At 25.8% G+C, this 13,761-nt stretch overlaps 2 protein-coding genes across 2 annotated transcripts in view; both read left to right on the forward strand.

Annotated features, from left to right (window-relative positions):
* The first annotated feature begins 646 nt into the window (after nucleotides 1–646).
* LOC129613050 (uncharacterized) overlaps nucleotides 647–13,761 on the forward strand; it is a 93,155-nt gene continuing 80,040 nt past the window's right edge. The window contains exon 1 of the mRNA XM_055526949.1: nucleotides 647–768. The gene's annotated coding sequence lies outside the window, so the exon portion shown is untranslated. The remainder of the gene's footprint in view (nucleotides 769–13,761) is intronic.
* LOC129613079 (uncharacterized) lies at nucleotides 11,236–12,858 on the forward strand. Its single transcript, XM_055526997.1, has 2 exons — nucleotides 11,236–11,576; nucleotides 12,837–12,858. The coding sequence occupies exons 1-2, from the start codon at nucleotides 11,236–11,238 to the stop codon at nucleotides 12,856–12,858; spliced, it is 363 nt and encodes a 120-aa protein (XP_055382972.1).

The following is a 13,761-nucleotide window of genomic DNA, read 5'->3' on the forward strand; positions in this document are numbered from 1 at the left end:
ATTTAAAAACACTTTACAATTATAGACAACAGTAAATTTTCAACAAAATGTTGCTCAACATTCTTCACAAAAAAACTCAACACTTTTCCATTTAACTTTTGGAAAACGAATTTCCAATGGAATTTTATTTATTTTATTCTGTCAGCTTTTTTATTATAAAAACTTTGAAAACAATAACGGCATTTCACCCAAAATGTGAAAAATTTTTATGAAAACAAACCTCCTGTTGCGAGTAAAATATTCATTCAAAACTTCCATTTGAATGTGTGTTAGTATTTCTGTGTTATTTAAAAATTTTTATATTTTTGTATTTATATATTTTTAAGGGTGAAGGTGAATACTGGTGAACAAAATATTATAATAAAATAACGTTAACCGATAAAAAATCTCTTAGTTTTCTTGTTGAATTCGGAGTAAACAGATGTAAAAGCGAAGCAAATAATTTTTGTCTCTATATAAAAAATAAAATAAAAAAAAATAATAAAACACAAAAATCAAGTGTTAAAATTAAAATTATATTTAATAAAATTTTTTTTCTAATCATTTCAATTAAATTAAAATATGTGAAAATTGAAAAATAAAGGAAAATTTTAATTAAAAAAGTTGTAGAAATCCGATTTCTATTTCATTGAAAAATAAAAATTTTGAAGTATTAAAAAAATATCAAGAAACAAGTTTCAACAAAGTGTCAGCTTATCAAAATTATGTTTTATAATAAAAATTTGGACAATTTGTAAACAATCATCTTATTTCGGAGTACTTTAAAAGGTAAAATCTTATAACGTTGATATAGGTATTTATTTTGCAGATATGCAAATCAAGGACAAAAATGTTAAGTAACTATATGTACGTTGCTTTTAAATAACAATTCAGTGGTGGCACATAGCATAAAATTTACTTAACCCTATTCCATTTCATTTCATCATATTGTACAGTTTCAAATCTAAAAATCTAATATGATTATACCCGTACGAACGTATGTTCGAAGAGTAAACTAAATTTGACTTACCGTTTGTAACGCTAAGAAATATCTGTCTTAGATATAGACTCAAGTGTATGTTTTTGATCAGCTTAAGATTCTGAGTTGATTTAGCTTTGTCTGTTCGTCCGTCCGTCCCAGCGATAACTCAAAAACTAATTGAGCTAAGTTCACCAAATTTTCACAAATGATTTATTGTAGTAAGTGCCAGAACCTTATTTATATTGGACATGATCCGGGTAGCGGTTCGGGTAGCTGCCATACAACTTCAAAATTTATTTGGCTATATCTCAGAAACTATAAAAGCTATGGTATTGATATTTCACACAAACGAATATATTAGTAGGGCCAATATGTCTCGTAAAAGTCGATGAAATTACTTGGATCCTTCTGATACCTGCCATACAACTTATAGTAGAAATTTTGCATATGTTAATATGGTAATACGGCAGCTTAAAATCATAGTCTGTCCCATAGTCAGTTATGGCATCTTTATTCGCACATAGGATAACAAATTCGTACGAGTATCAAAGAGTTGACTAGGTCAACTCTATTTTTTCTCGCTTTAATCTTTTTTTCCGATTTTTGTCATCTTATAAAAATTTCGATTTTCTTTTATACCCATATAAAAGTACTTAAGTAAATCCGCTAACATAACTCGACTTCACTCTTTGTAAATTTGAATATTACACTTAATGTATGATTTAAAAATAAATAGTTTCATCCTGTTTGAAAATTTTAGACTATTGAACTATATTGAAAATGTAATCTTATTGCAAAATCCAATCAAATATCAACTAATTTTATCTTATTTACATTAGTAATACATATACATTAGCATTTTTTAAGCAATTTTCCGAAAGGAATTTTGAAAAAAAGTGCTTATTAGTTTCATTCTGTCCGTTTGTCCGTGGGCTTCTTTGCTAGAAACTTATTTCCGTAGAAGAAAATTTTTACCTATATTTTCTTTTTGTTTTATTTCAATAATTGCATATATTTCTCATCCTAAATCTATGTAATCTTAGTAATTTTAATAATGTAGTATGTACATGGATTATTTTTTAAAAACGGTTTTAATTGTCACTTGTTGAAGGGAAAAGTGCTACATTACAAACCATTGATTTGACTCAACTTTATTCTAAATTAGATACTCTTAAGCATCATACAATTTAATTATTTTGTATCAATTTTCTTTAATAACAAAAACTTAAAATTTTATTAATTATGTTATTTCTTTTAACAAATATTTACTATTTAAATTAATTAACTTCAATTTGATTACAAAAAATTACCAAATATAAAGAAAATAAAAACATGTATATACCAAATAATTATAAAGCACACGAAATCTCAATAAAAAGACTTCATTTCAAAAATTACTTATTTAACTTTTTACTTTAATTATCAATTAATCAAAAGGATTGCGAACGCACCTGATGTAATTAATTTTGATAAATTGTATAATTCATCTGTAAGTACACTAAAAAAAGAATGAAATTACTTAATATTGTGAAAAAGAAATAATCAATTTTGTTAATTACTTTTATAACAGATAGTGTTTCGAGAGATATTGAAAATTTTAATTTCACAAAGGAACTTCATCAATATGTATATTGGACTTAAATTATCCAAAAAAGTATTTATTTATTGTTTGTATTCTGTACACGACCGAAGACTATGTACATATAAACATATGTATGTAGATAAGTACATACTTTTTACTCAAACGATAAATATTTTTATCTTTTATTATGCAATTATTTCTTTCAAAAATAAATTTTATGGTGAATTGCGTTTCCCAGGGACTGGGATGAAATTTTTTTCATTGTTGAAATTTATTCACAAAAAGAAATTTCATTCATTTTCAAAATTATATGCAAAAATTCTTCTGGAATATATTTTGCTTGTTGAATCATTTCAACAAAATGCAAAGCTATTCAATGTACTTATTTGAGTTCGTAGAAAATTCATTTTAAAAGAATAAATATGAAGATTCATGAATGAATACAATTAGTATAAAAATTTTCAAAAATTTTAAAAATCAAATCCTTGGCATTATAATTTCGTTAATTTTGACATTGAAAATAGTAAGCTTTCTGTTAATACATAAATCTTAAAGCTTCCTCTAAAAATTCTTTGTTCTATTTGTGTAATAACAGTTTTACCATTATTGTTTGACATGAAACTTGAACAATCTATTACTTTTCCCAACTCCTACTTATAAGCTATATTTGGTTAGTACTCGTATTATTACAATATAATATTTATAACCCACCCTTATAATTTTCGATATAAAAATTTATGACTAAATATGCTAAAATACTCCTGTAAACTGGTTCTGATCACATCTGCACAATAGAGCAAATTGTAGAAAATATTTTTTTCCCGCCAATATTTTATCATATAAATAACAACACATTTTCACCATATAACAGTATCATTTGCTAATTTTATATAACACTGTAGCAAACTGTAACAAGTTGCATTTAAAATTATTTATATACAAATTTTGCTTAGAGTATTTTAAAGTACAACATAAAAAAATGTACACGTATCTTAATATTAAAATCATAAAATTGTCTGGAGTAGTAATCATAAAAAAAAAGAATTTTTTGGGCAATTTCCTACTTCCTAAACCCATAAAACTTCTTAAGATTTCCGAACTTTTTAAGTGTCAAACTTTTTCTATTTTTTCTGTTTTTCTTTTTAATTTTATCCATTTACAATTTTTTAAAAGACTATTAAAATAATAATTTACTTTAAACAAGGTAATAACTTTTAATTGGAAAATATCAAAACTAATTGCCAACTATAAATACCTCGGAATAGAAATAAATTGACTTGAAAGGGAAAATACCGAGAAAAAATGCAAAAATAAAAAATAAAAATTTTGTGTTATTTGTTCGCTTTTGATTTACAATGGCTCTTTTGCAGTTCTTAGATGAAATTGTTTTTGAGTAATTACTCAAATGGTATTTTTTCTATATTTAATTGTTATATTGAATTCAATTGAATAAAACTTGATGAATTAATAAAAAAAAATTAAAAAGTATTCCGGTATTTATTTCAATTATTGATTATATAGAATTTATGCCTTGCTATTCAATTAAATTAAAGTTAAATTTGATTATTTGAAATCGTTCTTCCAGATTTTGTATGTTAAACTCATTGTACGTGGATTCCGTTTGATCTCATGAAAATTTAATAAAAGTTTTAATATTTAAGCGGCAATGGATTTAGTTGAATGAATGCTCATTAAAAAAAATCCTTGAAAAATTCCTCAAAATTAAACCTTGATAAATAAATCCCGCTCAAAATTTTTAAACCTGCAACAGTCATATAAATTTCGCTAACATTTTTTAACAACAGCAAGCATAATTGGTTCAGGCATAAAAAATTTCTAAACCAATGCATAAAAATTAAAAAAAAATTAGTAAACTGAGTGTCTTTTTTTCGATGTTGTTTTTCTTAAACCAAATTTTAAAATTTAGTAAGCTTATTTTAAGTTAACGCGGCCCCAATAAGGATACACAAAGATCACCTAAGACCACCGCCCGTTGTGGTACAGCCGGATCGCTTCTTTTCCGCCCATCATTCGAACCAGCCAGAAATCCTCATAAATCGGTTAAAATCCCTAACATTTACATCCGCTAAGTTCGCAGCGCAACCGAAGAAGTAAGACCGAAGAAATTTCTGCCTGCAATTTTCCAGCGCCGGGCATAAGCACAAAAGGTGTGTCACCTCCTCCTCCTCCCCCTCGTCGCAGCAGCTTTTGCAGGTATCGTTTGCGAGGCGGGTCATTCTATTTGAATCCTTTGCATCTAGATATATAGTTACTTTTTTAAATTGTGAATAACAATATTTTTGAAAAATTTCAAACAATAATCTGAAAATATTTCAAAGTGAATCTCTAGAGAAACGATTTATTAAGTAAACTTAAATTTTATATCAACATTTCGACATGAAAAGTTCTGATAAAATTATAAAATTTGAACTGGATTGCATATTTAGTTTTATACTTATTTAACAACAATCATTATAATTTATTATAAAATTTTCTCTCCATAGGGAAACAAATGATCCCTTAAATACTGCATATTATAGATGTTATATAAAGAAAACGTTAACACTATTGCTAGTCTCTATATAGCTGTTTTAAAAATTTAAAATATTTTAAGATATTTGTGAAGTTTTAAAATGACAAAAAGTAAAAACAAAATACATAAAATCTAGAAAAATGAATCCAATCTTTAAAAAACATTTATTATCCTTTCATATCATTAAATGAAGAAAGCAAAAGACAGCTACTACTAGTGCAATATACAAATTTGTATAATCTAATAATATGTAGATCGCAATCTATATCCATAAAGTTATGCATTTTCATAAGAAATTAAAAAGATTAAATTTTGATATGGGAATAGTTAAAGTAAACAAATAAAGTTTTATATTTAATTGATGAACATAAGTATAAAAGAGCATGAACCTTATTTCGATAAAGAAATCGAAAGGTTTTCCATTGGGAAAAATTCTTCTAATATCTGTATTAAAAAGATAAAATAATATGACTTCTAAAGGTCGATTAATGATTAAAAGTAATCGACATGGTTATTAGATTTGCTAACATAGTAATCTGTTCATCTATGCAAACAATAACAAAAATTTAAGTCATGTGAGTTGGAATTCAAGCGAATCGTAACCAAAATTTTGTTTAATTACATTATATAAATATTAAGCGGTTAGTATAAGCCTGATGCCCTTACCGAATAATCGCTGACATTTTAACTTTTACAATTCTTAAAATACGATGACTTCAGTAAATCATAAAAATGTTATGTATTCCTTAAGAATTTATTTTTTATACCAATCCCAAGTTTGGCATAACAGATCTTGGTTTTGCATTGAGTTTTTTTAAAAATATCCCACTTTTTGGCTTTCATACTTTTACCAACAACGATCTTAGTTAAAACTGTAACCCGTTCTCGTTGAATTAAAAATTATTTAAAAAAAAAACAATTACGATTTGAAGAAATAAGGATTTTTTATTTAACGAAGTAGAATATTGCAAGCTAGTGTCTCTTTTTCCTTTATATAATTTTCAACCATACTAGTATGAAGACCTGCTATTTAAAACTAAATAAAAAAAATTTAATAATTTTATTTTCTTTTTACAAAACGCTTGATATTTTCAAAATAACTTTCTTTAATAAAGGCAAAACAATTTTTTTTTGTGTTTTTTAAGAAATATTTTTATAGACCTTTCATTATATAAAAAGAGAATTTCTCTATCCAAAAATTGTTTAATTTTAATTATGAACAAACTTTTTTCTTATTGTTGACAATAGCAAAATAGGACAAAAATATTTTTGTTTTTTTATTTTTTGAATAAAAAAAAACTTTTTACACTGTAAAGTTTTCCTTTTCTGTTCAAAATCCTCGTAGGATATCCTTGCCAGAATTAAAGTTTCTTCTGTTTCTTTACTTTAATGAAAAATAAATTTAAAATAAAAAAAAATGAATGTCCTTTTCTGTTCTTCTATTAATCCAAAACAAAGAAATGAAGAATGAGAAAAATAAAAGAATTCTTATTTTTTTCTGTAAATTGAAATATTCGTAATAAACTTAAAATGACTAACAATTCACCGGTTTTCAGTGCTCAGCATCATAACAGTTATAGATAGAAGTCTTTCATTGCTTACAATTTAAAATAAAATCTCAAAAGAAAAATCTTATCAAATTATTTCGATAATTTTCAAAACAAGGATACTTCTGGCTCACATCAACGACAATAATTTAAAAAAAATTTTTTTTTTTTCTCGTTATTTAAAGGAAGGAAATTTCATTTTTGTATTATAAAAAAAAAAAGGAAAAGTTTGTGTTTTTTTTTTTTGTTAAAAAGGAAAATATTATTAAATCTATTATCCGGAAGAAAATATATTGTATCTTAAATAAATCCTTATAGCATATTTTCAGATTGTAATTATACGGTACCGGGTAGTCGTCAATCTTTATTGCAGAAAATAGTGTAATAGAAGAAAATGAGGATTATGTTATTTGTTGTTGTGAGATATTTGAAAACAGTGGAAAAATTTAAAGAAGACAATACGGTTAACCAAAAATGCCCGTCAAGTGATAAACAAAGATGGAATTGAGTTTAAATTAAGACTGAAAAGAACTTATATAACACCAAACAAAACAAAAATAATTACTTTAAAACAGTGCTTAAAGCACTGCTTACTTTAGCACAGGAATCCGGTAATTGAAGAACTGGCGCCAGAACATGGCCTATTTCTTTTTTTTTTGTTATTGAAATTGTAATGTTATTGCAAATATAAATTAACACCATTTCAAAATAATTTATGAGATCACCATTTTTGAATTTTTATGTGGTGATTATAAACATATTATGCTCTAATAAATAACGGGACACCTTAGTTAAATTCTGTAAACATATTATGCTCTCATTTAAGGGGAATAGCGTTGATGTAAGCATATGATTTATTAAAGTAAATAAATTTATGTCGATATTTAAATACATAAAAATTTTTCCTAAAATTTTTATTATCATCATTAAATTACTTATATTAGCTTTGCAAATTTTCATATTAACTATGCTTACCATGTAATACAATTATTGAGTTTGTTTTTTTGGATCGATACTCTTAAACTTTTCCATTAAATTAACAAAAGAAAAACTTGAAACTCATATTTTTGTTATTTCATTATTACACTTTTAAGTGTAAGTTGAATTGGATAATCTTCTGCACATTCAAGAACATGAATTTCTCCATAGGACTGGTCTTAAAAAGTAAAGTAAAATTTTAATTGAATTGTAGTTTCTCTGTAATAACGCTTTTTTTGTTACGAAAAATAAAATTTTGAATTTAAAAAATTTTTTTATTCAATCGGATGAACCTAGCTTGAGGGATGTTTTCATTCAACGTGTTATAATCTCCGTGTGAATAATGTTTAAAATAATAATGACATAAAAAGAAGATTTCAATCCCATGGGGCATTCGACTATCTGATAACAAAATTTCACCAAATTTAATTGAAACTAAAACGTTTAATCAAAATGTTTATACACTTTTCTTGATTTTCTTAACAATTTTTAATATTGAAAATAACTTTAAAATTTTGAAATTTTAATATAATTTGGACTATATTCTAGACTCATGAACAAAAACTCGAAAGGTGACCTAAAAACTTGAAGTATACCAATTCCAATACATAAGTACATATGTATATGTATGTACATGAAAAATACATACAATTATTTCACATTATAATTCAAATTATGAAATGTCAAAAAAACTTATTTTTCATCCTATTGATTATAATTTTATTTTTCATTACGAAAACCAATATCATTTTGTATTTATAATAAAATAATGCTAAAATCTAATAAAAACCTAAAGATTCCACAAAAAAAAATCCATTCCAATCTCAAGAAACAATCTCTTAAACTTCTGAAAAAAAAATTTCCTAAGAGGCATATTGTATTCGAAAGAAAATCCAAATTATTAGACAAAAAAAAATAAATGCTATTTAAGGACATTAATTCTCCTTGACATCACGCAATACAACGTAGAAAATACTTCAGTAATGTAGATTTCCACAAATTCTATTGAAAATAATAAAACTAAATAATAATAAGTCATCTCTTCTAACATATACAGACCAAGTCATTCGTCATGTTAACCAAAGATAAAAAAAAATACAAATTACAAAAATACTAAAATATATTAAGTCATTATCAATAATAAAAGAAACCCATACTGTTTCAACAAAACTTGATCAGATTCAAATGACCATTTTGATTTATGTCCAAAAAAAAAAACAACAAATAAACTTTGAATAAAAATAAACCAAGAGAAATAAAATAAATTTTGGAAAATAAGAAAAAAATTTTGTTTAGCTTTCCCGATTTGTTCACAATTCCTTAAAGGGAAAAAAAATTAACAAAAAACATAAGAGCGAAATCCAACGTAATTTTTTTGGGATTTCAAAGCCAATTGAAAAAAGTACTTCAAGTTTCAATTCAACTCTAGTTTGAATGAGTCTAGTGATATGACTTCGCAAACCGTAGGAATGAAATTTTTGAGATGGAATCTGACTAATCCGAATCATTACATTATTTCTGTCCAACAAGTTGATGATTTTCGATTTCACCTCAAAATTTTGGCATCCAAAATTTCCCAAGAGCAAAAACTGCTATCTTTGGCTTGTGGAACCGAAACATAATATTTTCAAAATGAACTTTATATAATATGCATTAAAAATCAATTCAATAACAACTTGCCGCTACTCTAATTTATTCATCATGAAAAATTATTTAAGAACCAGGAGTCTAGTTTTAGAATCGTAATCGCTTATTATGTCGGGAAAAATAAGTCCCAGAAAAAAAAAAGTTTTTTAATTTTTTTAAGAAATAAAATTGAGAACTTGTAGAAACAGAGGGGTACTCATTCCTATTAATTTTCCTATCAAAATATATTTTCCGATTCGATTAAGGTTAAAGAAGTTTTTCAGGTAAAATTTTCCATGTACACTACATGAAGGACGATTTTTAAATACATATAGCTACTATAAATATAAAGGAAATTATTTATTTTCTATATCTAAGTAACAATTTTCCGTATGATTTTTATCAAGTTATAATAAAAATTTAAGATCAAATAGAATTTAGATGTTTTGAACGAATGAAACAAATCGAAATCTGCTCTCCAATTTGATTTAACAATAAAACTAAAATAGATAAATATCACATTACTCCTGATTTTTAAAACCTGAAATAATTTCTCCTTGAAAAAATATCATAATCATATAGTTGTCATTTTACCTCGTAAGTTAAAATATTAAGTATGATTATATTTGAGATGATTGATGAATATTTTTTACAAGGTTTGGGGACACAATTATTGTAAATGCATTCAAGTTATAAAAAATTCTAGTTGATTATTTTGAATCGAGACTGAATGAAATTCTAGAGAGTTGGTTCGAATAAAATTTAGAATAAGAAAAATGCAATTTTTTAATAAATATATTAAACAGTATTGAAATAAATTCAAAATTTAATTTTTTCAAAATTACACTTCTTAAATACAAAGAAAATTTCAAGCATTTCCTTAAAATTTTCCGTAATAAAAATGAAAAAAAAGTTAACAAAGGCAAATATGTTCCTTAAAGAATAATATGAGGAAAATAAATTTTTTTTTTTTGGAAACCTTACTCGAAGTAATCTTTTGATTACGTTTGTGGACCTTAATTTTTTTTATGGTCTAAAAATTTATTTAAATTATCCTTAATAAAAGCCATAATTTCCTTATTATCCCTTATTTTTTTTTAATTTCCGAAATATTTTTATTGTTGTACCCCATAGACTAAAAAAAATTAATTTATAAAATCAATTTAAATTTTAAAAATATTTTAATAGTTGAGACAAATAAACTGAACAAATTCTTTAATCTTTATACTGCTGGAAAATAAAATTCGATACATATAGAAGGTGTTTCGTACAAGATTCCAAACTATGAGAGACTAAAGAAAATATTCTATTCTTATCCCATAATTTAGCTCATCGAAAAAAAAAGTAAAAATAAAAAAAGTTCCCGAGAAATTTCGTATTATTTAAAAAAATATTCCGAAACAAAAATCCAAAATTCTTATTTTGGGGTGATTTTCTCGAAAATTAAAGGTGAAATACAATTGAATGTAAGAACAAAAATAAAGATCTATCAAATATCTTTAAAAGAACTGTCTAATGATTACTTTATGTTGCCCAACTCCAAAGTTATTACCATATATTTATATTAAGGAAAAATCAAGGGACGCATTTTTTTTTCAACATACTCTCCCCCCACTCATACGATACTCCAGTACTACGGTACTCCAATAGACATAATTGGGAATTTAAATTCCATACCCTGGGGATATCACATTGGAGACAAGTAGATAAACATTGTATGCTATGCTGTATTGTTTGCGGAGAATGAAAATTATTTGCAGAGACTATTATTCAGATTTAGCGTAATCTCAAAACTGTATAACATGAAAATTTTTACAAAAAAAAAATAAAATCAATGACTATCTCTAGGGCACCAATTAGATGCAAATTATCCATTAACAACCAAGCGATTGAATAAGTGCTACATTTTAATTATCTTGGAATAAATATTACTAGTCACAAAACAGTGAAACGGAAGCAAGAATTCAAGCAGGAAAAGCCGCAACTATAACAGGTAATATAGAAATACATGCTAATAGAAAACAAAATTCGTATTTACAAAAGCTGTATCAGACCCATATTGACGTATGCTATCGAAACAACAGCGGACACTCCTAAAACAAAACAAAAACAGAGAACCACAGAAATGAAAACGCTAGGAAAAATATGTGGCTACACCTTGACAGATAAAAAACATAGCAACGATATTAGAAATATTTGTGGCATACAGAATATTGTTCGCTGGAGTCGATATAGACGAAGATACTGGAAAGATCATGTGAATAAGATGGAAGAAGATCAACTGGCAAAAGTTGCAATGAATGGCCAAATCAATGCGAAACATCAACCAGGAAAACCTCCAAAAAGGTGGTACGAACAGGCAGCTATGCCTTATTTAAGAAGAAGAAGAAAAAGAAGAACAAGAAGAAATTCCAAATCAAAAATTTTATAATCTGAACTCCCTGAGTTATCAAATTTCTTTTTATTTGTTCCATAAGGAAAAACAAATGGCAGTGTCCAAACATGGTAAAAATATTCTTTTAAAAGTTATATACGTCTTATCTTTTATGAAATCCCTTAATCCACATGATTAACTTAAAATGTACATTTTTAAATTGTTCCTAGAATTCAATATGATTTTAATGTAGAAGTCTTCAAATGAAATTTTGAATGACCTTAAGAGCAACCAGCATTACCTACATACATATATTAATCGTATATTAAACAGTTGTATTTCTTTAAAAATTCTGACTAAGACTGAGGGAAAAAAAAGAAAAGTAGAAACAAAAGATAGCAAAATTTAATAAAACATTTGTAATTGAATTGGCTTTTTAACTTGATTTTACTCTTTTCTCCTATATCTTGTACTTTTATATTAAAAATCAAATACAAAAGCAAACAATTCATCTTTTGTTCAAAGGATATATGAGTAAACTTTCATAACACATAAACAGTTTTTTGTTTAGATCAAAATTTAAAGGACACAAAGAGAAAACACAAAGAAAAAATAAAAATTCTCGAAATCGTCAGTGTTTTTCTCTTTTCCTCTTGAACTCAACAACGTCATAAGTAAATAGCGAAATGAATTTTGATGCAGTACGCAAAAAAAAACCCAATTGCAACATCAGAAATTAAGTTAACAAAAAAGTTTTTGAATAACGTTTCAAAAACAAGGACTTTTTCTTTTTTTTTCATTTTAAACTTGAATGTTGTTGATTCAAAAGGATTGTAGATTGCAGATTTATTTCATTTAACATTTATATACGATAAAACAATAATATTCATTTGAAATTAATATGCGATGTACAACATGTACATATACATGTATATCTAAAAATGTACGTAAGCAAGGATGAAATTGAATTTAAGTTTTCGTAGTTAAAATAATCTGGTATGCATGTGATAGAGATTGGACTATTTTTATATTATATTGTTCATTTAATTGAATATTTTAGTCATTACTCCGAAATACCTCCGAAATATTCTAATTGATCCGTTTTCATAAGTCAGATATTTGACAAGTATGTATTTTCACGTTTGCTGCAATAAGGGTGTGAGAGTATATATTACAACACATCAACCAAAATAGTGAGAAATTTAGCTTTTGAACCCTTTTATGTTATGTTTTAGGTGTCGTGGTAGTTCATTGTAGTGTCTAATATATTATTGGCATCCCATATTGTATATTGAATCTTGCCTACGGAATCTCACTGTGATGGAGGATGTTAAGCGTATATCTTTAGCTGTTTTCGTATTATAATTATATGTATTTCATTAATAAAATGTAGTTTTATATGTGTATTGATGTTATTTGTTAGCATCATATGTACTCGTACATGAGCGACCTGTGGATTAATTTTTATGTTTTACACTGATGTTTTCCATTAAAATGGATTTTATATAAGCATATATTTAGTGTTTGCTATGTTTGCAGTGAGCCTATGTTGACTCATCCAATAATGTACTTGCACCATGTCAGTATTACTGGCCGGTTTAATCTCATTGAAGTTTTTTGTTTAACGTAGACAATTGCATCAATGGTTTACCTCTTAAGATGGAATTTAGTAAACCACTAATGTAGCACAAAGAGCTTTCTTATTTTACACCATAGATTACTTCTTTTATGCTACTATGCTAGCCATCGTATTATGAATTAGATTTCATAATGTGATCGCGTAAGCCGTCACTTTCGATTTGCCAGATAACCATTAAACCATTTGTATTCCTTACCTCTTACTCGGTAATTAGAGATTTTACATTGACTCATCTGAAAGTATTTATGATTCAAAAAGCATTTAAGAAATGCGTAATTAAAAAAAATTTCTCCGTTTGTCTTTCAATAAGCAGTCATTAAATTGATTACTTTATCTTTTATTCCTTGCATTTGAAATAAATTTCGAACTTTTTTTATTAAGAAAAAAGGCATAATTTCTAAAATAAAATCTTTTTTTTCTGCGAAAAATAAATTTTTTATGAGCAAAGAAACAAATTTAAAAATTAAATTTAAAAAAAAAAAATATTCTATATGAAAAGTGAATCAAAAAAGAAAAATAAG

This window comes from Condylostylus longicornis, unplaced genomic scaffold (assembly GCF_029603195.1).
Source record: "Condylostylus longicornis isolate FDR11 unplaced genomic scaffold, ASM2960319v2 ptg000080l, whole genome shotgun sequence".
Lineage (NCBI taxonomy): Eukaryota > Metazoa > Arthropoda > Insecta > Diptera > Dolichopodidae > Condylostylus > Condylostylus longicornis.